General features: G+C 38.7%; 2 protein-coding genes across 3 annotated transcripts; both read right to left on the bottom strand.

The window, feature by feature from the left end:
* Positions 1 to 2,056: 2,056 nt before the first annotated feature.
* LOC146316959 (AT-rich interactive domain-containing protein 3B-like) lies at positions 2,057 to 15,609 on the bottom strand. 2 transcript variants are annotated; one of them, XM_084734055.1, is made up of 9 exons: positions 15,335 to 15,609; positions 13,651 to 14,274; positions 8,502 to 8,576; positions 8,329 to 8,401; positions 6,241 to 6,424; positions 5,108 to 5,370; positions 4,720 to 5,013; positions 4,544 to 4,633; positions 2,057 to 3,411 (listed from the first exon to the last, which is right to left on the bottom strand). In XM_084734055.1, the coding sequence occupies exons 1-9, from the start codon at positions 15,356 to 15,358 to the stop codon at positions 3,269 to 3,271; spliced, it is 1,770 nt and encodes a 589-aa protein (XP_084590181.1). In that variant the 5' UTR covers positions 15,359 to 15,609; the 3' UTR covers positions 2,057 to 3,268. The 2 variants fall into 2 exon arrangements, with proteins under 2 accessions (XP_084590181.1, XP_084590182.1); XM_084734056.1 differs by having other exon boundaries at positions 5,120 to 5,370; positions 15,335 to 15,608.
* A 2,388-nt stretch (positions 15,610 to 17,997) lies between these two features.
* Positions 17,998 to 22,783, bottom strand: LOC146316958 (cytochrome c oxidase subunit 5A, mitochondrial-like). The gene is made up of 5 exons (XM_084734698.1): positions 22,626 to 22,783; positions 21,601 to 21,717; positions 18,777 to 18,898; positions 18,528 to 18,645; positions 17,998 to 18,429 (listed from the first exon to the last, which is right to left on the bottom strand). Exons 1-4 carry the CDS (start codon positions 22,696 to 22,698, stop codon positions 18,532 to 18,534), a joined length of 426 nt encoding a protein of 141 aa, XP_084590824.1. The 5' UTR covers positions 22,699 to 22,783; the 3' UTR covers positions 17,998 to 18,429; positions 18,528 to 18,531.
* Between the last annotated feature and the right edge of the window lie 38 nt (positions 22,784 to 22,821).

The following is a 22,821-nucleotide window of genomic DNA, read 5'->3' as shown; positions in this document are numbered from 1 at the left end:
TGTGTGTGTGCGTGCGTGCGTGTGTTGTACAGAGGAGGATATACTACCCCCATCTGGCCACACACTTATGTATTTTACTCTTTTTGCTATGACGCAGAGGAAAAATTCAGATCCTTTACTTAGTTAAGTAAAAGTAGTAATGCTGCCACAGGTGGAAGCAACTAATTACAAATACTCAAATTACTGTAATTAACTAGTTTGTTTTTTGTGGGGGTATTTGTACTTTTATGAGTAGATTTTCAAGTCTGCACTTTTACTCATACTTAAGAATTCATTACAGACTGTAATCTACTTAATTACTTTTAAAATCAATGCCATTTGAATTAATATCCAAACCTTTAATCTACATTTAAGTAGCCAATCAGGTGATCTGATCACAAATGAAAACAATGACATACGAATGAAAAAAGAAAACAAAACAGCACAAATTTGCAGTAAGGACATTTATGATTAATCATTGATTGATTAATTGCTGTCAGGACTTTATTCAATTAAAAATGATTAATTGATGGATATTTAATCAATAGTTTTGGCATTTGACTTTGTTTTGTCAGGTGGAGCCATTTGAATAAGGAAACTATGACTTAAGACTTAAATGGTGAAAAACAGGAGAAAATGTGGAAATAAACATGTTTTGTAGTTTATAAATTACTAATAATTAATGGTTTGTTAGCATTTTGAACTATTGATTCAGGAAAATACACAAAATTTGCATCCCTAGTCTGGAGAAGTGACAGTGACATCAGTGGTTAAAAGTAACTAATACTCTGAGTATTTTTTGAGATGAATACTTTGTACTTTTACTTAGAGTGTATTTCTAACAGCAGTACTTTACTTTGTAATTGAGTACTAGTAATGTAACAGTACTTGTATTTAAGTGCAGATTTTCAGTTCTCTTTCCACCACTTAATACTACAATATAAAAATACTTACAAATATTAGTCCTGCAAATGTTAATAAAAGAAGTGTGTAGGGATCATTAGCTAAATGTACATCAAAAAAGCTTTCAAAACTAATTAATCTTCTTTTTCTTCTATTAATGAATCATATTAATGAACTGATCATGTGTTTCTATGTCAAATCTTAGTCCTTTCAGAAACTAGTAAAATGTCAAATACAGTGTGACGTGTGTAAAGTCAAAGGACCAGTGCATAGGATCTAGTAGCATCTAGTGGTAAGGGCAACAGATTGCAAACATCATGCCTCGCTCTCCCCTTCCAAATGAGTAGGAGAATCTATGATGGTTGTGAGGCCACATCTGGAGACAGTGACTGATTTGTTTGTTCTGGTAGGAAGATGGCAGTGAAACATGCTGGCCTCCAGGGAAGAGGAACCACACCCTCTGCAGGAGAGCTGCAACCATTTATCGATTAAATATCAGCTAATGAATTGATGACCAACTATTTTGATAATCGATAAAGGTTTTTTTTTTTTCTCATTTTTTAGAGAAAAAAATATCCGATTCCAGCTTCTAACATGTGAGTATTTCCTGGTCCTCCATGACAGTGAGCTGAATATCTGTGGGTTGTGGGCAAAGCAAGACATTTGAGGACGTCATCTCGGGTTCTGGGAAACACTGATTGACATTTTTCACCACTTTCAGACATTTTATAGAACAAAAAACTAATCAGTTAATTGATAAAATAACTGACAGATTAACTGACAACGAAAATAATCATTAGTTTCAGCCCTACTCTGTAGATACAAACAGGCCATTCTAAGTTTAAAGAAGCACAATTATTCCAGGTATTTTTAGGTGATTATACGCTAATGAAAACACTTTTTTTTAAATTATATTCTATATTTATCATATTCTGCTTATAACTGCCCATGCACCTTACACACCAGACCTTTAATTTAAGATTTGTACAAACCAAACCAACTATAAAAATTCTACACAACACTATTTCTTGAACTAAAATAGCACAGCATGAAATATTAGAATAGCTAACATTTTGAGAAACATTATGCCTTTTTGAATGATCTCCAGAAAGGCAGAAGCACTGACGAAACACTGGCTCTGTGTAAAACAACAAAAACAACAACAACAACAGTCTTTCTACAGCACACAAGATTGTTTTATTCCTCACGGCCACACGTCCAAGGAATATGTAATCAAAGACCAAAAACTTGGAGTTAAACATGAAGCTTGATTCGTTTACAGCTGTCAACTTCACAGTGACATTTGTCTGCAATGATATGTCCACTTGATTGTCCACATGCAGAAGATTTCAGCAGATGGCCAAATCAACGCATGCTGCACGAAGTATTGCATATTTCTCCTAAAATAGTGAGGTAGCACCGTTTCAGTGTTCACTTGTCAAAAGCTTGAAGTCATTAGCGATACATTCTCTGCGTTTGCACAAATACAACACAGCTATATTTCATGAGATAACAGCGACGAGTCCAGAGGACGTTCCTGAGTCCAGAAAAAAAAAAATTCCAGAGAAACTTACCAACAAGGGTAGTCAGTTGAGGTAAACTTGTTTCACTTCCATCCTGCATAAACCTTTGCTCTCACATTTTGCCTTTGATTCACAGCTGGCTGAAATAAATGTTTTTTTTGTTTGTTTTTTTTAATTTTGGCGCTGAATCAAATGATTAAATAAAAAATAAAAAAATTAAAATAAAACACAAAGTAAAACATAAAAAAATCCAACCAACATGCCACCAATTTCTTTTATATTCCATTTGATTCTTTTGTGGAAAATGATGATGTAAATAATCCCTGAAAGCTGCTGTTTAAAGTATAAACTATAAGCTTCAGCAAAACGGTTACAGACGGGAGCTACGACACTGAGCTAAGGCTTTTTGGTCTTTATCAGCAGCACATCACTGTTCTACTCTTGGAAAAAAGGCAGCTACAGAACTGTTTGATAATTAGCGACACATAAAGAGGCTCGGCATTTGTTCTCGCCATGCACGTCTCTGCTCTAAAGACACTTCTGAACAAACCTCGTAAAGCCCTTTAGACGTGAATCCCACTATATTTACATTGCTTCTAACAGGCACTAAGGTAAACTGACCTGAATCTAGTCCGTTTGGAAGCTTCTGAGGTCAAACAACGATGTCCTCTCGACAAGACTAATTTAAAGCACGTTACACTGTCAAAGTAATGGAACAAAAACAATTCTAGGACAAAAAAAATGAATCGCTTCATATGTTGCGGCTGATTTCCCCTCGAGTCCACACAGTTCTTGTCTGACAAGAGAGGTATATTGTGTAATAATTTTTCCCAGAAGAGATTTGACAGTGAGCCAGAGAAGCCTTAATTTGGTCCCTTTGAGGAGGTGGAAGATGCAGAGGAGGGACTGTGTGAGGAGGAGGACAGGGCACTGAACCCACTTGTTCCTGCCATTGTTACGGCCTGCGATGCCACAGAGGCAGCTGACTTCTGGGCAAAAAGCATTCCTGCAATACAGAGATCAGACAGAAGATTAAAACTAAAAATAATACACATACAAAACACGTATTGCAGAAGTTACAAATTTCAAGATCAACTTCATGGGAGAATTTAGTGTCATTAAGTACTTTGTATAGGAATTAAATCCTTTAAAAAGGAACATTTCTGCACTAAAATGTCTAAAAACCCTTGACATGTGTTATATATTTTGTTGAGTTGTGTACTTTCATTGTCCCAAATGTTTCCAACAATGTCCACCCCAGAGAAATCTGATTTATTCAAGGTAATGGTGCGTTTCCTGCTAGCCGCTAGTTGCTATAACTTCCAGGAAAACACGGGATACGTCAGAGAGTGAGGAAGGAAGACGGCAAAGGCGTCTCGGCGCGACGTGAACAAAACTTTCATACAATGCCTCATCAGATAGATTTGCATCTGCAATGGTAGTTGTTTGGCAATGAAAAAAACCAACTCCCATGAAAGTATGTCTTTTGTTATTGTTTTAATGTGCGAGAGACCCCTACTGGCAGAACTTACATATTGCGCATTTAATCTGTATAAAACTGAGGCGTAACACTGACAAGCTGTAATACTGTGTAAAACAACTGTTGAAATAAAACATGTTCACTACTGAACTTTAAAGGTGATATAAGGCATCTGGATTTTTAACTTCCAGATGGGGCCAGGCTAGCTGTTTCCAATATTTATGCTAAATCAAGCTAACGCCTGGTGGTTCTAGCTGCACGCTTAACATACTGATATGAGATGGATACCTATTTTCTAATCTAAATCTTGATAAGAAAGCAATTATGTATATTTCCAAATATAAAAATATTCAACTATTCTCGTAAGTAGTGTAACTGAGTAAATGGAGTTGTGCTTATTATATAAAGTGCAATGTACATTAATGTGCAGTCTCATATTCAGTGTAAGATATTGCATCAGCATATCATTTTAACAATATACAATACAGCTGACTAAAAGGCTAATAGAAAAACAAATGCAAACAATATAACAATTTTAACAAGTTTAAATTTAAATTTAATACAACTCTACTGCTTCTTTTCTGTTTCAAGGATTAAAATAATAAAATGCTGATCGAAAGGCTAAAACTGTGCTGTCATATAAAACCTCAGTACTCACCTGAGTAAATTGTGCCATTGACCTCCACAGATACACTGATACTGGCTGCTCCATTTGTGGAGATATTCACAGACAAATCCTGTTTCTTTTCTGTGGGGGAAAAAGAAAAGATTGCAATTAATTGACTTATGTTAAATAATAATATGCTGTTTGTATCCTAACGGCAGGTAACTCACCGTGTCCATTGTTAAGTTTGAGGTTCATGGGGTTGAAGTGAGAGGCAATGGCCAGGAGGTTTTGTTGGAGGGCCTGCTGCATGAGGCGCTGCTGCTCCTCCGCCAGCTGCATCATCTTTTTCTCTGGGCCGTCGGCTGCAGCTCCTCCTCCTGCTGCTGCTGCTGCTGCTCCTCGCTCCAGCCGCTCTCTCAAATGCTCGAATGTGGCGGCTTGTGCCAGCTGCTGCTGCTGCTGCTGCCCCAGTGCCAGAGCCATGGGCAGCCGGCTGGGTATTACAGGGGTTGACATTTCATCTGATTGGAAAAAAATGAAAGATATATTTTAAACATGTCATGAAATCAGTGTGTCAATGAAAAAAGGAAGTATTACAAATAAAACGCAGCGTACATTCTGCTATACCTGTCTTTCTCTTAAGATTTGGGCTGGCGGATGCACTGAGGCCATTGTGTCCTGTTGGGGGAGTTTGCATCGTGGGCGAGGAGAGGAGGGCGTGCGGAGCAGAGCTCGGGGAGGGGGAGTAGCGGTAGAGGCTGTTGGTGTAGCTGGGACGCCGACCTTCCCTGCGATTACTGTCGATGGCAGCCTGCAGCTCACCTGGAGAGCTCAGACCCTTCTTCTCACACTCAAACGGGTACAGATACTTCATATACCTGCAAGGAGAAGCTTCATGAGTCACAGTGTGGTGCAAATGAAAACTAAATTTTAAAATACAGATTATCTGGGTGCAATATATCAAATAATGCATTCATTAAATGGGTTCCTGTTTAAGTCAATGTCTGTCACACTTTATTTTAACATTTCAGTGTTAAAAATGTGTTTTACTTAAAAGTCTGGCTTTAAATGTCACCTACAGATGATAATACTGAGGGATTTGTGCTAAGTATTACTGAAACATGCATGATTAAGCTAATCAAGAGGTTAAGCCTTTCACCTTCTTTAATTGGATTTACAAACAGCATGAAACCAATAAATCATTTTGAAAGTAAGTGATGACTGCTGGTGGATTTATTCTTGCAGCACTTCCTCAGATTGTTCCTTAAGAAATTGCCTGTCAATTTTACACCCAAAATGTTTCCACTATTATTCAGAATATGACAATATTCTCACTGTATCATTTTCTGATCATGACTTGTGGGTTTGTGACACTTGTCCTCTTGTCTGTTTACAGTCAGGCCTCTGTGTGGCAAACAAACCAGTGAGCCAACTGATTTCAAGGCTGGAGCAGAGGTGCATGCACAAAAGAAAAGCCAACATTTCTGGTCAGATGGAGAAACACACCTACTTTTAAACATTATGAAAGACTTGGATATCAACAGGTTTTTGGTTACGCTTCAGATATGATAGAGAATATGAGTAGGACGTGCAACATTATGTTAATCGGAGTATGCACAGCTGCATATAAACAGGAATATCCATTTTCAAACAGCTTAGTAGGAATATTGCCTTTTTTGGAATAAGAGGCAAAAACAGGAATATTTTGTGCATGTTTTTCTGTTGCAAATGAGACAAATGACACCTACTGGGTGCGGAGGGTGAAGGCTGCGCTGGTGATGGATGTGGGGAGGTTGAGACCTTTGGTGATCTCCCTCCAGATCTTCTTGTTAATTACCTCCACCAGGCCTCCCTTCTCTGTCACAAGCTTATAAAGCCTGTACAGGTCCAGCACCTGCTTCGCCATGATGGGAATGCGGTTCACAGGAGTTCCTGAGTTAATGGGAGGAGAAACACAATGAAATGTTTTCTTTCAAATCTACTCCTGAATAGTCGGCCTAAAACAAGAGAATACCATGAAGGGCGGGTACAGGGAGGAGGAGAACATATATTCTAACTTCAACACCAGAGGTCCTGAGGTTAATGTTAGGTAATATGGCTTAACATGTATAATCTGTGTGGACAGACTTCTCTAATGAAGCTTATTTCAGATGGATGGGGGTGGGGATAATTCCACAACAGCAGCTCTCTTGCTGCATTGATTTGAGGGCGGGGGGGAGGGGTGATTTTAGAGGCAGCAGTGCCTGCCAATCACAGGGTTGACCGCCAACCCTTCCAATCCTGATTTGGACCAAAGCCAATTAATGAAGGAGGCCGAGAAGCAGTCGTAGAAATAAGATTACTTTGCGCTTAGAATGAACAAATGCCTCTGGGACACACATGCACATTTGCCACCGCCATGACCTTTTCACTTGTGGAGTAAAGGCTGTGATAGTGTCCCGCTGCATCTATTTTTGGTGGGACCTGGATTTGTTCCAATTGGTCCAAATTAATCCACAGAACCGTCTTTAACATACAGGACTTTACCGTGCTAGACGGCGATAGTGTTGAAGGTTTAAACAAAAGTATGCTGCAAAACATTTGTTCACCAACCTCCTTCCTCGCTCTCTGAAGTATCACAGGTTTAAAGGGAATATGATGCCACTGACAGGCAACAAAATGAACATTGAAGATTTTTGAAGATAATCTAACTACACAACTACAAAAACGTAAGATAGATCTAGTTGTTTTATGCATTTTAGGCCACATTTTATAAAAAGGAGAACTCTTGGATTTACTTCAGGCACACTTGCACCGACCCAAGAATATACTTAAAACGCCTTTATTAGTTAGGCCATATACAAGATCACAGAAGGAGGACGCCAACTGATTTCAACCTTCACTGGGTCTTCTGGCTGGACAGAGGAGTCAACCAGAGTTAGCGGCCAGGAAGCCGATGGCAACAACAGCCTTTTGATAGTGGAAGACACTGAGTTTGTGTGAGTCTATCAGAGGTGATTGTCTAAATAAATTACTTCACTTGGATTGTTAAATTTAATGCTTTGGTGTATCCAGATCTTTATAAGGCAAAGTTTGACTGCTCTTTGCAGCCACGGCCTGAGGAAGATCCATGTCCTCCTTTTGTGATTTTTTCCCTCCAATATTCCCTACTTAATAAAGAGATTTTAAGTACATAAAGTACAGGCGCTTTCCTTTTTCCATAGTTAACCAGTTTGACTTTAAAATTGCCTTGTACCTGGAGGTTACTACTTTGCAACCGTGAGCATTTGGTATTTTTTCTTGTTGCATATTATACCTTTGATTCTACTTCGACTTGTTTCTCAGATTTTTTTTTTTAACTTTTGGGGTGTTTAAAATCATCAGCCTTTATTTCACCTGCAAATCTATCAAAATAGTGAATTGAATCCAAAGATCCTCAACTTTGACCATAAGTTTATGACTAGAGCTGGGTATCGCTAATCAATCGACTGAAATAACCCAGTACCAAGTAGAATCGAAACCTCTCCTGTCAAATAATATCTGCAATTCATCATTTTTGTCACCAGATCTAAAAAAGAATGGCAATGTGTTTGGGTTTGCTACCAAAACATTCAAAGGTATGGCTATATTACACACCTCTAGGGTCTGAGAAAAGTAAATGCAGAAACATGTGGAAGGAAAAACTTCAGGGTGAACAGCTGCAATGTGTAAAAAGGTTATGAGCTGAAATGCATAAGCACTTTTTGTGGTTCTTTATTTGATGCTCAAAAGAGTCCATAAAGATTTGAGCTGATGAAGTAAGAAAGCCCCTTTAGCTGCACACAAAAACACACAAAGGCTCCAACTCCGAATCTTACCTCGTTTTTGCATGAATACAAAGAGTTCATCAAGAAACTCCTTCCGCTGTGGATCGTTATCCAGTTCATAAAGCTGTAAGTTGGAGGGAAAAAACATTAGCAACAAGAAAGTCAACTGTTACTCCGATCATTTCTGGCATTTCTTGTTTACATGCATCAACAGATCTACTGACCTTGGCAAAGTCCCTGGATGGTTCTCCTCTTATTTTTCCTCCGTCATTCTCCTCAGCCCAGATGGCATTTCCTCTCTGTAAAAACACCCAACATAGAAAAAAAACAAAAAACAAAAAAAAAATCAGTGAACAGTTCGTCCTCTTTGTATGCTGAAATTAATGAGGAAAGCACTTGAAAAAACACCAGAACGAGTAGAAGTTCATTTCCAATTGTTTATTCCAGACTAAAAAATGATCCACAAAATGTTATGGAATGTGTTTCTTTATATACCGACCACCAGACATGCAATATCCTCTTCCTATTTAAAGCTTCTATTCATTTGCCACTTTTCCTCAAGGGCTCATTCACTGTGGGACAGTCCAGACAGTACACAGCTGGTCACTGTAAACATCTGGCTGCCCCTACCGCTCCTCTGTGTATACATTAATGCATATTTTTTCGCCGGGAGTGTCCGCTCAAAGCTGGGCACGGCAAAAGGGAGATTAATGAAAAGGCCCCATGCTCGTTAGGTAGTTTGATATGACACGTTATTCCTCCTTCACCTCCCCCCTTAACATGACAGTTAAAGGTTAAAAATGTGAGCTGAGGGCAGTGTGTGTGCAACTGTGTGGAAAAGCCTGCTGAGAGGTTATTGTCCTGCGAACATGCACACAGAGCTGCTTTATGATGCCCGTCATAAGAGCGGTATGTCATTACAATTACATAAAGTAGGCTGGGTGATTTTTTTTTCTGTATTATACCTCCTATCTTTATTCAAAGCTGTCATTACCATTAATTTATTTGAGGATTATTGTAGATTTAGCTGCAGCACATGAAATGTCACACTGGTTTCTGTTATTGGTTTGCTTTACATAGACTTATGCCAGGCTTTGCTCACATGCCATTCACTTCAAGCTTTTTGTATTTGATAGGATCAAAAGCTTGTGGTTTATCAGAATTAAGGACTGTTTTCGGTTTTCCTTGTCTTCCCGGATAATGATTTTACTTGATACTTGAATTTAAATGTGTCATTTTAGGCTTTAAACACATTATCCCGTTCACTAAATGTTTGGTGTGGGAGTCTGATCCCAGCTGGGGTTGATGACCATAACATTTCACCCTGAGCTATAAAACACATGAGAACCAATATTCTGTCTTTCCTCGTGTTTACAGTAAAAACACCATTCAAACTGCAAATGCTGACACACAAACGGCTGCATTATACTGCGAGGCAGTGGTTCCCAACCCTCGCTGTCAGATGTATCCCCACAGCCCTACCAGAGTTCATTTTATTCAGTGACTTTAAACTGGATGTTGACACTAATAACTGCAGAAAAGTGGATATTGTGACAGAAATCTTTTATACACTTTAACTCTTAAGAAACAGAAGCTTCAAATGTGTACCCATTACTTTTAGCTATCTATTTCAACTTTTTACATTTTCAAGCATATTTCCATTACTTTTAGCCGTTCCAACTATTCATCCATTACTTTTATCTAACATTATCCTTTTCAACCTATAATTTCAAGTTCCATTACTTTCAGCAAACTTTATCAAATGTTTAGCCATTACCTTTAGCTAACTATTTCAACTATTCATCCATTACTTTCTGAATTATTTATCCTACATTTCGCTAACTATTTGAACTTCTTATCCATTACTTTAGGGAACTCTCAACTATTAATCCATCACTTTAAACTAATTATTTTAAGGGTTTATCCTTTACTTTTAGCTGACTATTTCAACTATTCATCCATTACTTTCTGAATTATTTATCCTACATTTCGCTAACTATTTGAACTTCTTATCCATTACTTTAGGGAACTCTCAACTATTAATCCATTGCTTTAAACTAATTATTTTAAGGGTTTATCCTTTACTTTTAGCTGACTATTTCAACAATTTATCCACTGATTTTAGATAACTATTACAAGCATTAGGTCTGTCCGACTTTAAGCTGATGTGTTTAAACTCTCTGCTCACCTGAAATTTTCCACACACTTGGAATTGCAACACAGGCGATTCAACTGACTCAAAGAGGATATATGTTTAAATCAAGCTGTAATTTTCTTTTTTTTTTTTTTTTATTTACTTAACTCCAGGATCTTTATCTTAAGTGCAGAAGTAAGTTAACCCCTGGAGTACCTGGGTTGGAATCACTGCTGAGATGGACCCCTGTAAACACCAACTTCTCCTGAAAATTATTTTCTATTCCTCCCTTTTTTCTAGTTAAAGTGGTTAAACAGTTTTAACTGTATGTATCCACTTTACACATAAAACTCAGCCCCTGTGGTGGCAGAGCCGTTGACGTCTAATGGCTTCACAGCTTAGAATTTCTAATAAAGGACTTCTACTCCCCCCACCAGAAGGCTTATTGATGTGAAGGTAGATAAACATCCCAGTCTTTTCACCATCAAATGGAAATAAAACCCTTCCCCCCTTATTGATGACTGAGTGAGACCTACTGTGGATCCATTAACAAAGAGCTTTCAGTTAATTGCTCACAGAGTTTTCACACATCCAGCCCTGGGAAAGCTGATAGTAGTTCAGTATCTAGGTCAGGAAAAGGTTCCTTTTGTTGGCTAGTTTCATTTATATATTTAAATTACAAATCATCAGGGTAATGCATAGTACTATATTCAAAATAAAATATGCCCAACTTGTCAAGATATTTAAAAAAAAAGGCACAATGTCTCATTAAAACCATTAAACATCGACACTAATCGTAACTACCGCTTATAATCAGCTTCATTAAAATGATTCAGCTGCTCCGACAGAGCAACAGTGAAAGTGTATCCCTCTCCAAATTTCAATGCAACTGCAGGGGGGAACAAATTTTTAATCCAGATCAAATTATTGGGCATTTAGTCACCCGAACAAGTCAAAATCATTTATCTGGCCCCTTGCTGCGCTGTGAGTGGAGGCTGGGAGCGACGGGGTGTTTTTTTTTTTTTTTTAATCCCTGCCCCATGCTTCATTTAAGGCCGTACAGTGAGACTGCACACAAGTGGCGAACAATGGCTGCCCAGCATGGTGAGGCCTGTACAGCTTTGTCGTGGCCTTCAAAGATGCCTGAATAATGAAATGAATCAAAGAAAAGGCTAAAGAAGCGGTCGACTCGGATAAGATTTTAGGGTAAAGAGAGTGACTCATTTCAAGCAGCGACCAATTAACTCGCAAAAGACAACATTTCAAACTTATTTGCATGCATGTCAGTTAAAGACAGCTTCATTGCAAACTACTGAAAGGGAGTTTTGAATTTCAGTTAATCAGTAATAGTGGATAAAGCCATCTTCTACTCTCTGTTTGATTATAGGCTGCATACCATTTTACTGTAGTTTGCTAAGCTCAAGGAATGCTCAGTTAAAACAGTCAGCCATAAGAAAGCTGCTAAACATGATGTAATCATCTAAGTTGTAAGTTATTTAAACATCATCCAAAGTTAATCTGACCACATACAAAGATTTTTTTACAAATTTTGACACAAAAGCAAATGTCTCACTAACATTTGTTCTAATGTTCTCAGAGATGTTTCTTGTGCTTTAAGGAATGGAAAAACAAAATCCAAAACATTTCAAATGCACACAATTAAGTCAAGTCTCTCACAGCTCAATATTTTGCTTTAACCGAAACAAAAGAAATGTTCTTCATGGCTCTGGCTGTTGTGTGCTGGCCTGAGAAAAGCAGATGCATTCTCACTGCAGTTGCCATATAATGTATTGATTACTTGCAGCTGAATTAAGCTGCCATTTAGTGTTGCCAAGCGACAGCTAAATTATGCAAAGCTATCCACTGAGCTACAGCTACGTCAGCACCGAGTTTTCTGACTGAGCGTGTCCAGGTTTAAAAGGGGCTCATAAAGTGAGCCAGTCATTTCTCAGTTCACATGTAGGTCTAACATTCACCAAAATGCAGCAACTGAGGGGGAAGATAAGCACAGGAAATTATTAAGTCTCTTTTAAATGATGAACATGAGGCATGCAACAAAGAGGGACGAAAAGCATAAGAAAATATTAAATATCTCTAAATAATGAACAAGAGGCATGTAAAACCTCTGATAACAAATACCCAAAGCCCATTCTGCTCCACCAAAACTCCTGTAAGTAAACTTTATTGGTAGTAACTTTTAGCAAACATGTAACGTTTACCTACACACTGCAAAAAAGAGGGAAGAAAAAGCATGAGAAAATGTTAAATATCTCTAAACAGTGTACAGGAAACATGTAAAACCTCTGATAACAAAAATAAAAAGCCCATTCTGCTCCACCGAAACTACTGTAAGTAAACTTTATGGGTAGTTGCTTGCTGGTATGCTGTAACCCAGCTGTCCCTCTGCCTACAGGCCTCATTAATCATAATGTATTGTATTGAAGTGGGGCCTTTTCAAGGGAAGCTACACACAGAAGAGCCAATCAGATTGGACTCTGTAAAGAAGAAAAAACTGTATGAGGGAAACTTCTGTTTCCTATGTCTAGTCAAACATATCTGTTGAAATTCATAGTTAATAAATAGTACCTTTGGATTTCATATTTAGTACCATATTTCCATATTTTTTCATGTTCAAAGGAGAAAGTCCACCCCCTACCCAACAATCCCTTACATTAGTTAACCATTAAAGCCACCCGTGTTTATAAAAACAAGCTTAAGGCTATTTCATTAATCCTCTGCTCTCATTTTAACTCCATCTCTGTCAGGCCCGATCCGGCCGCTGTAAACTGTTGCGACTGGACCTCAGCCAAAACCAATTAGCTCAGCTGGTGGTCAGAATGTGCTCTCAAAAGTGTCGGACACGGGGTGAAGTATAACAGAAGATCTCTGGCCTGGTCAGTCATTAAACACTATCAAGTTGGGGCATCTTGCCAAAAGGGACACGCTTGTTCCCTCCACATGTGAGAGAACAGGAGGCAGAGCAGGCCGCCGTGAGCCCGACTCCCAGCAGGAAGAAGTCAACAATTAAACACCAGCTAAAAAGGGGGACGTAAAGATGTTAAAATCCTCTCTGTGAAGATGAGACTCTTTATACTTTAAAATGGAGCTATAATCACTGCAATACATCCAAGAGAGGACAGAGTTGACAATGTATGTGATGCATCTGTAATTTATGAGAGACAAAGCTCCAAATCTCACTGTAAAAAGATGATAAACAAGTCAAATCAAGGATAACTTACTTGTTTGAATGGCTCATCGTAGCCCCAGTCAGCGAAGCCGTTGGGTGATGTGAAGGCTTGTTGGCCTGCAGGAGACAGCAGCTCCTTCTCCTCATGCTCCTGTTTTATTGCTGAAGGTGGAGATGCGGACATTTGCTTCACAGCAGATGAATGAGATGTGGAATAAGGAGCGAAGGGGAAACCCTCAACCTGCTGGAGTCGAGGCTTCTTCACCCGCTGATCCTCCTCCTCCTCTTCCTCCTCCGCCTTGTTCTCCTCCATCTCATCATTCTCCTCAGGCTCAACCATTTCCTGCTCCTCCTCGTCCGAGTCTTCATCCTCCTCATCTGGATCTATTCTGCTGAGATGGCTGTTCAAAGCCTGCTGAGCCGCTTGATAAGTCTGTCCATCTGCTTTGCCAAACAGTGCAGAGTCCAGTCTGGAGCCTGAGGCTCTGGCTGCCGCCGCTGCAGCGGCATGTTGAGCGAACAGGAGCTGGGCTTGAAGAAGATGTTTCTCCTGCAGGTTCATGTCCAGTTTGGCTTCTTGTTGTCTCTGCAGATGCTCCATCACCGCCTCCAACTTCACCCCAGCGGGATTGAACTGTGGACCCCCGGCTGAACTGCTCTCCTCGGATAAGCTTGACTATTGACAAAAAATACAAATCATTGACTCCACTGAGGAAATTTCATATCTTATTTCACTGTACAGTTTGATTGGGTGTTTTGCTTTTATACGCCGCAGCAAACTATTCAAAGTTATAATTTGAGCCGGGTACCAAACTCTGATACTGGCACAACCAGACTTTCATTTAACTCTTAATACCTGACAGATATTTATTTTTCTATATAGTCAAATACTGGGAAAATATTACATGTTCCTTCATTTAAGTTTTACAGTTATCCTGGAGTAAAGACAGTCTCTCCAGCTGCTCCCAGGTCATTTCACAGCTTCTTCCTTTAAAGTGAGTAATTGTACTGTAATGTGTGATGTAATAGTCCTTTTGTTAAAATGGATTTGGTATCAAAAAAGTATCTCTCAGGCACCAGTATCAAAGCCAAGGGATCTGAACAGTTGTTGAATTTTTTTGAGATATAACCATCCCTATAAATAATGCAAACTGCATTCAACAAGTAGTTATAAAAGGGAAACAAAAAAGAAAACAAACTAACTTTGACCCAACTGGTGTTTAAATACTAAGTGTGATGTTTGAACGAAATCACAGTGTTTGGATGCAAACAAATGTCCTGGTTAAAGTGAAACATTTTCAAAGAGGCCCCTCAGAGAGCACATTGGTGGATTAAACTGAAACAAAGCTTGATGGCTTGAGACAATTATTAACAGAAACTACATTAATTCAGTCACGAATAATTAGTATCAGGGTGCAAATGATTTCCACGAAGCTTTTCTGCGCCCCCGCTGTACTAAAAGCCACTTAAACATCAGAACTTTTCTCATGTTTCATCAGTTTTTGCGATGGAAAATTAACTTTATTTCCCGGCGCAGATGAACGCTAATAAAGGGCCTAAGTTAATAATTACGAAAAAAAAAAACACGCAACCTTATTGATAACTAAAACGAAAACTTGTTTAAAAAAACAGGAAGTGTTGCAGAAAATGTTTGCATGAAACAGCATTTGCTTTGTTACTGTAACAAACACGAGCGGAGTGGGAGCGTTACAAACCAAACGGTCGTCGACACTCACCATTTGCGCCTTTGAGTAATCCATCACCGCCAACAGGTCGTATCTAGTTTTCCCTTCTTTCCTCCGGCAGAAACAAATCGCATCGCATGACCAGTTTTTTTTTTTTTCTTTCTTTTTTAAGCAAAGAAGATTCTTCTGATCAGACGTGTTTTAAAAGCCCCTGTAGTGCGGAGGCTGGAGGAGGGGTAATAATGCTCTGCGCTTTACCTCCCTGGTCACTGCGCATGGAAACTCAAACATCTTTGATTGTCTTTGACTGAGTGGCCTACACCCCCCAACTTGGATGAATGAAAGGCCCGCCCCGTGCGTAAAGCTCGTAAAGTGGGTTTTTCTTTCCTGCATCCACCCACTTCACAAGGAAATCCCACCCACCGCTATTATCCCGTGCACATTTAAGGCTACACGACCTCCACTAAAAACATAACTAAAGATATTTTAGTGTGGCCCCTTCACCCACAGGACACTACACTCATAGCAGAAATATGCGTGGACATTCATTATGATTCTAACGTAATTCATTAGTCATTTTCCCTCTAGTTTCCTTTGCACAGGATTGAGAATACTCATCAGAAAAGTGTGTTAAAGTGTTCAAGGAAAATGTCACAGGAGGTCATCTGTTCTCCATCTTTTAATTCTTATATTTGTAGTGCCATAAAGAAACAAATGTGCGTTTTGTTGTCTGATTAACTAATTTGAGCCCAAACAGAAGAAAGAGGGCTCTTTCTACAGCTGGTTGGTTGCAAAACAAAGATAATTTTAAAGGGATACTTCACTCAGGAATCAAGAATACATATTTTTTCTCTCACCTGTAGCGTTATCTATCCATATAGACAGTTTTGGTGCAGAGATGTCTGTCTTCTCTTAAATATAATGGAACTCAAAGCAACAACAACAAAAAACATTTAAAACACTCAACGGCCATGTCTCTTTCCAGAAATCATGAGCCAGTTACTCAGGATAAACCATAGGCCTTCATTTAGGAAGTATTTTCTTTCTAGCGTATTACATCCATCGATTCAAAACTCAGCAGTTCGCATCAGAAAAATCTAGATGGATAAATAGCACTGCAGGCCTGTGGAAAAGTATGTATTTTTGATTTGGGGATGAACTGTCCCTTTAACTGTTCAACATCTTGTTGAACATCTAATGCGTTTCTATTTTGAAAAGCCCAATAAAAAACATATTTGATTTGATTTATTTATTTTGAACATTTAAACATATGTGACAATAACTCTCGCCTTCATGGGAATCGGTGGTTATAGTGATTCCCAGCCGGCAGTAGATATAACAGCTCATTCTAAGGTCACAGAAGCACAATGATTTTTACTTTTAGGTGAGTATACACACATGAAAACATACTAATAAATTTTATATTCTGCCATAGTCTTCCAGTGCATCCTTGTAAATCTTACACAGATGGACCTTTAGGTTCAGGATGTCTTTTTCTGAGAGAGCATCGGGCAGAAACATTACTTAAGCTGAAATCACATCATTGATTTACAGAATTTAGCAATGAAATGGTGCATTCATGGACTTGAAAAGAGCAACTGGAGCTATACAAGACTTAAATTCAGTCATTACTCTTACATATCTTAAACTTCTCTCATATCTGTTCCTCTCATATAAAGTCAGTACCTTGTAAACCAGTGATTTACTTCCTTACAGTGACACTTCAAGTGAAAAATGTGTTAATTTGCATATATTTCCAGACTAGAAATATGAACACTGGATCAACTAAGGGAAATTTGGATCTCTCCATTTATCACTGCACTAATCATACAATACTGTCAACAGTAACTGAAAAAACAAACACTTTCACCATGTTTTTAGGAATAAAATGTTATATACTGTGTGTGTGTGTGTGTGTGTGTGTGTGTGTGTGTGTGTGTGTATACAAATTCAAATTCAATTCAAATAGATAAGAATAAAACTTTAAAGGTTTGGTGAATGTAAGTGCTACTGAAGTGGAGATTTCTGGATCAGACTATAAGAAAAAAAAACACACTTTGAGAAAACAACCTTAAAAGATGTGCATTGTGAAATTTCTATACATTTTGCAAGACACTACAGGTGAGTAGGACAAAAAAAAATATCACCATGACACTTTCAGTTGATTGCATACATTTAGACAATTATCTGTTGTTTTATAAGTTTCCTGAAATTTTGTTTTAATATGCAGAGGAGGGGTTGTTTGACACTAACCTTTGGTGAATTTAGGAGAAACATACAGACATAAAATATAGCAGAATAAACCCCTGAACATGTACTGTGGATGTTTTCAATCCACTAGTCTGAAGATTGAGTTTTCCCTGTAATGTCTCACCTCAAAATAACGAGAGTTTAATGAGAACACTTATTTCAGAATGGTTTGACTACAAATTAGTTGAACAACACAGGCCCACTGACTTCACATTTTTACCAATACACCTTTTCTGCTCACCCCAACCATGTGGGTGTTCATGGTCATTATAAGCATAATATGCAAACATCTAACTAATCCAATACTATCCATAATACAGTCCACATAAAAACATTTATAGTTAAATCCAAGGACTGTTTACTGTCCTACTCTTTAAAAAAAATGTAAAAAATAATTGAACCTGTCATATTTAGTGTACCTTATTCCAATATTCCAGTGATGTATTGATAATAAAACTGCACAATTTGCCATTTGAACAAGTTTATTTTACCAGCATGTAAATTTTTCCTGAAATGAAAACAGATGTAATATAGACTGAATACAGTAGAATGATTTTTACATTCATATGAAAACGCTGCTCCCTGGTGGCAAAATGTGACTCACAAAAATAAATGTCCAGACACACTCAGACAACATGCACCGTAAAGTGACGCTCGGCTCTCTCATTAAAGTAACTTGTATTGAATGTATTGCTTCAATAACTACTCAAACTATTTAATATTTCCCAAACATACTTGTGACACTCAATAAAGACACACTTTCCTTTATTAGGTTCATCAATATTTTACAAGCAAAAGAACTTAATAAAGGCCAAATTAAATATCACACGTATTATATGAGGCAAACATTTAAGTACAAGGTTTCTGTGTCCGGGGGATATCCACCGTTGTTAGATCTGAAACAGACAAACAAATTTCTGTTAGACTGCCATCTTATGACAAAAGTCGGTTGGGGTCAAAGCACACATGACCCAGTGAGAATTTTGATACCTACTCGTCTACACTTTGTCAATGCCGAGCTCTTCAGGTGTAGAGATGCCGAGCTCGTCTAATGTAGGCCTCAGCTCTTGGATCACATACGGGTAGATGTCTTTATGAGGGCCGGCTTTGTCCTGAGGAAACAATAAACGGCAAAACCTCAATTAATCATTAACTTCTGACAACCAACTGTAAAGATGCTGCTTGGCGATATTCCCTGAATTATAACCAAACTCAGACACTGTGTTTTTTCCCCCCCTCTCACCTTCACAGCTTCCAAAATTCGGATAGCACTGGCTATGTCATTTAACCTCCGACAGGCTCTCAGTGCTGCCTCAAGAATCTTTGGCTCGGGTACGAGATCGTAACCAATCAGTGTGTTCATCCCTGGAAGAAGGAAGTACAGATACAAAACTACTATCAGCGACATTTCTTTCATTTCATGTGTTGCTTTCAAGGGACAGTTCACCCCAGAAACAGAGATAAATTTACATATTTTATCTCTGGCTTGTACTGCCGTTTATCCATCTAGACGGTTTTGCTGCGAGCTAATTTTTCTGCATCACAGAGTGCCATCTACTTCCAATATATTATAGAGCCAAACATTTCAGTCAACTCACACCAAAACAATGTAGATGGATAACAGGAGTGTCACAATTTCAATAACTGAAATACAATTAAAAAAAGTAAATGACAAAATAGATTGACAGTCTAGTCTCAGCACTCAGAAATGTTTAAATCAAAATATTGTAACCTTAAAATATCAAATTGAATCATGGATTTGCAGAGTCATGACAACCCTAATGGATGAACAGCATTACAGGCCAGAGGCCAAAAAAAAATGTATTTTTGTTTATGGGATGAGCTGTCCCTTTAAAAGGATAAAGGAGGCAACTTTTTTTCCCCTCTGTGAATAAATCCCACAAAAAGACCAAACTACAAAAAGTACCATCTGTATTTGACCTCTTGACAGCTTCATTCCTTCACTGGAATAAAACATGGAGACTGCAGCAGTTTATTTTGGGTTTATCACACACACACACACACACACACACACACACACACACACACACACACACACACACACACACACACACACACACACACACACACACACACACACACACACACACACACACACACACACACACACCCTGGAGCCAAAAATACTCACTAGTGTGTGTGTGAAAATGTGTATTAATCCAAGGCTGAAAGTAGTCTCTAATAACTGAACTATTTACTTGAGCAATGTTTGGTAAAAGCTAGTCCAGCTGTTCTAGGAAATTGCTGAGCCTGTTTTTTTTTAACAATGTAACTTGATATTTTTGACCCTTTTTTTTTTTCAAAGGTTTACAACTTCAGAAGAAGCCAATGGGCGTGCAGCTGAGTGTGAATGATAGGAATGTTGAGATACTGCAAGAGACTAACAAGTTGCCAGTTTCGTTGTTTTTTTGGTATTTGGGGACATTAAAAAATATTAAATATTCCCTACCCCATCCTTAAATACTGTATCAATATACTAGATGAGCAGACATTTTTTCTTATCAACCACATTTGCAACACCACTTCCTGCTAACGTTTCAGTGTAATGATCAACCATTAGGACTGCCATCTGTTGCCCTTTTTTCTTTTTCTGGGAACTTCAACCGAAAACAGAAAGAACGCATTAAAAGAATGCGTAATGCTGCAAGTATTGATGAAATATGATCCAGGAAATCCAGTCTGAGTGATTTATGTGTGTGTTGGCTAATCCGACACCCAAACACTACACTGCCATTTGAAACAGTTTGATAAAGGATTTCATTACCTTGGACAATGATCACAATGACTATCATTTTATTATTTGTCTTTACAACAGTGAGGTCAACAGCAAAAGTACAGTGCCCGTGTTACACATATTTAAGCAGCCAATGCAGCATCTTGGTGGATGATGCAGCAAAGTTGAGCAGCATGTTTTGTTTTTTTGCCAGGGGCCTCTGTCTTAACTGAGAGAGTTGCATCAACTATGGTTGGCTACAAATTCTCAATAACTTAAGGTACCGACAAGGGCCGTTCTAAATACTATTTCTGGGGCTTTGAGGCTTCAGTGGTGGGACAACAGGCTATACTTTATCACAAACTTGTGGAGACATCAGCCACTGGCTATTACATTCCCACCTCCAAAGTCTCAAAAGTCAAGCTGATGACTGAGCAATGAGCAGTTGAGAGCACAAAGAGGGAGTCAAGCTCATGTTCATCACAGGCCAGTGGTCATAACACTGCATTTGTGCACAGGAAACAGAAATGCTCCCTTTTGTGGATGCTTTTCCACTTGCGGATATTATTCTGTATGGTTGTATCAAATGCACTTGCCTGGTTTTTATGTGCGTGGGTTTAAACACCACTGAAAAGCTAATTTTCCTTCTACTTGTCAGTCTTTTGCCTCTTGTTCGGCACAGCCAACACAATGTCTTCTCTTAAAAAAAATTAACAGCACAGCATTTGAATCCTGATTCTGCTGATCTGAATGTGATTTAATTAGGAAAAGTTCTTGTACTGCTATTTGTCTATCAGTTAACATTTGAGTTGGGATTCTATTGTTTAATGAAAACAGGGGGTTTGTACAAAAACAAGTGTACACTCTTCAAACTAAGTATTGAAAAAGTATTGTTGTGATATTTGTTCTAAAACTCTACACTGAAAACTTTGTAATGCCACCTGGCCCTTGTGTTGATTTGTTATTTGCACTAAATAATACAGATACAAATGTTCTTCTGGCATGTGTTGACTCATAATGCATTATCGCCAAATCTTAGCTTCGACTTACTAAACTAGTGAAAACAACTTCCTCATGATAGACCCTGCAATAACTGTAAGACAATATAATAATAACTTTGCTTGTATAGCACCTGGCATACAAGAAATACAGCTTAATGTGCCGAACAAGAAAAAAATGATATGCACCAAGTGTTTCACATGAAAACAGACATAGAATGATCATTAAACAAATCTCCATAATCAATGTTAAATAAGATGGAAAATAAAAACAACGTGATAACAACAGTAAAATAGGATAAAAGCAATATCCATTACATCATCTGTAACTGTACCTTTTCTCAGCTCCCATGCGTCAATGTCTGGCTTGTTGAAATAGGTGACCCAGCGGGCATCAAACTCCTCATCTGTCTCTTGCTTCCCATGTGAGTAACACCTTGAGGCCAAAACAGCTGCACAATGAAAGTATTTCATTAACTGGGCACTGGTAAAATAAGGCACCAACAGTGGCATCTAGATTAGACTCAAGTCATGTACAAGGGCAAACACAGTAAAGGCTGTCTACATTGAGTGAAATGGAAAGAGGGCAAACGCTGTCTAGTAATGCAATGCTGCTGGATCATATCCAACGGCCTGACATGACCTATCTACTGCACCTACACGGCTGGATACATACTGACAAACAGAAAATTTCTATTTATACATGCGTTATGATTTTTTGATGTGTTTAAGATGATGTGAGAATCTGACAATGTGCATTTAGTTAACGTCAAATACACTTATCATTCATCTACATTTGTCCAATTTAGCTTTCCTTGTAAATAAAGTTAATGTAGCAAAGATTTAGGGTAACACCACTGAAAAAAATCAGGACAATGTGTCTTCTTGTTGTTATTATCTGTACCAAACCATAACTTCCTGTCAAGAGCACCCAAATCTAGCTGGTTGAACACAAGCTAGCTAACCCTAACCTCAACTAACCTAACTAGTTAGCATGTCAGCAACTAGCATCAGCAGCACAGCTACAGGCCCCACACTCAGCCTCCCAAGTGGGTCACGGCAAGGACACAGACACCACGGAGCTAAGCGCCGGGACATTTTTAGACCAGTACACACCCAAATTATGCAGGCAATAGGAGTACTGAACGAGAGTTAACATAATTTCACTGACACGTTAACATCAACAGTGCGGCATGTATTATAACCGAGTTACACTAGCTAAGCTAAAATCAGCGCGCTAGCATAGCCGTCAATGTGGAGACAGCAACGCATGATTTCCATGAGAACTTCGCTCTTACAGGTTCATAAGACACCGAAAGACAAATTAACACTCAGAGGCGATAGCCGAAAGAATAAATACCTTGGCACCGTGGTTGCGTACGGGTTAAACTCCGGACACCGGAGACCGAGAGTCGGACGGCGGCTCTGAACATGATGCGGGACAGCCAGCTACACGAACCGGTGAGATTTCTCTTCTCAGACGGAAGCTAAGCTAGCGCTAATAACTGGCTTCTCTAGTCACGTACGCGTCGTGATCCTCTCCTGCGCATGCGCAA

The sequence above is a fragment of the Lutjanus erythropterus genome, chromosome 13 (assembly GCF_056507025.1).
Source record: "Lutjanus erythropterus isolate fLutEry1 chromosome 13, fLutEry1.hap2, whole genome shotgun sequence".
NCBI lineage: Eukaryota > Metazoa > Chordata > Actinopteri > Lutjaniformes > Lutjanidae > Lutjanus > Lutjanus erythropterus.
The sequence above is the reverse complement of the archived record's forward strand: the minus strand, read 5'-3'. Positions and strand labels throughout refer to the sequence as shown.

Excerpts from the sequence above, each read along its gene's own strand:
- LOC146316959 (XM_084734055.1), bottom strand. The coding sequence starts at position 15,358 with ATGGATTACTCAAAGGCGCAAATG. Across the intron at positions 8,577-13,650 it reads ACGATGAGCCATTCAAACAA|AGAGGAAATGCCATCTGGGC; the intron begins GTAAGTTATCCT and ends GTGTTTTTACAG. Across the intron at positions 4,634-4,719 it reads CAAACTTAACAATGGACACG|AAAAGAAACAGGATTTGTCT; the intron begins GTGAGTTACCTG and ends TTTCCCCCACAG.
- LOC146316958 (XM_084734698.1), bottom strand. The coding sequence starts at position 22,698 with ATGTTCAGAGCCGCCGTCCGACTCTCGGTCTCCGGTGTCCGGAGTTTA. Across the intron at positions 21,718-22,625 it reads TACGCAACCACGGTGCCAAG|CTGTTTTGGCCTCAAGGTGT; the intron begins GTATTTATTCTT and ends TTCATTGTGCAG. Across the intron at positions 18,646-18,776 it reads GAATTTTGGAAGCTGTGAAG|GACAAAGCCGGCCCTCATAA; the intron begins GTGAGAGGGGGG and ends TTGTTTCCTCAG.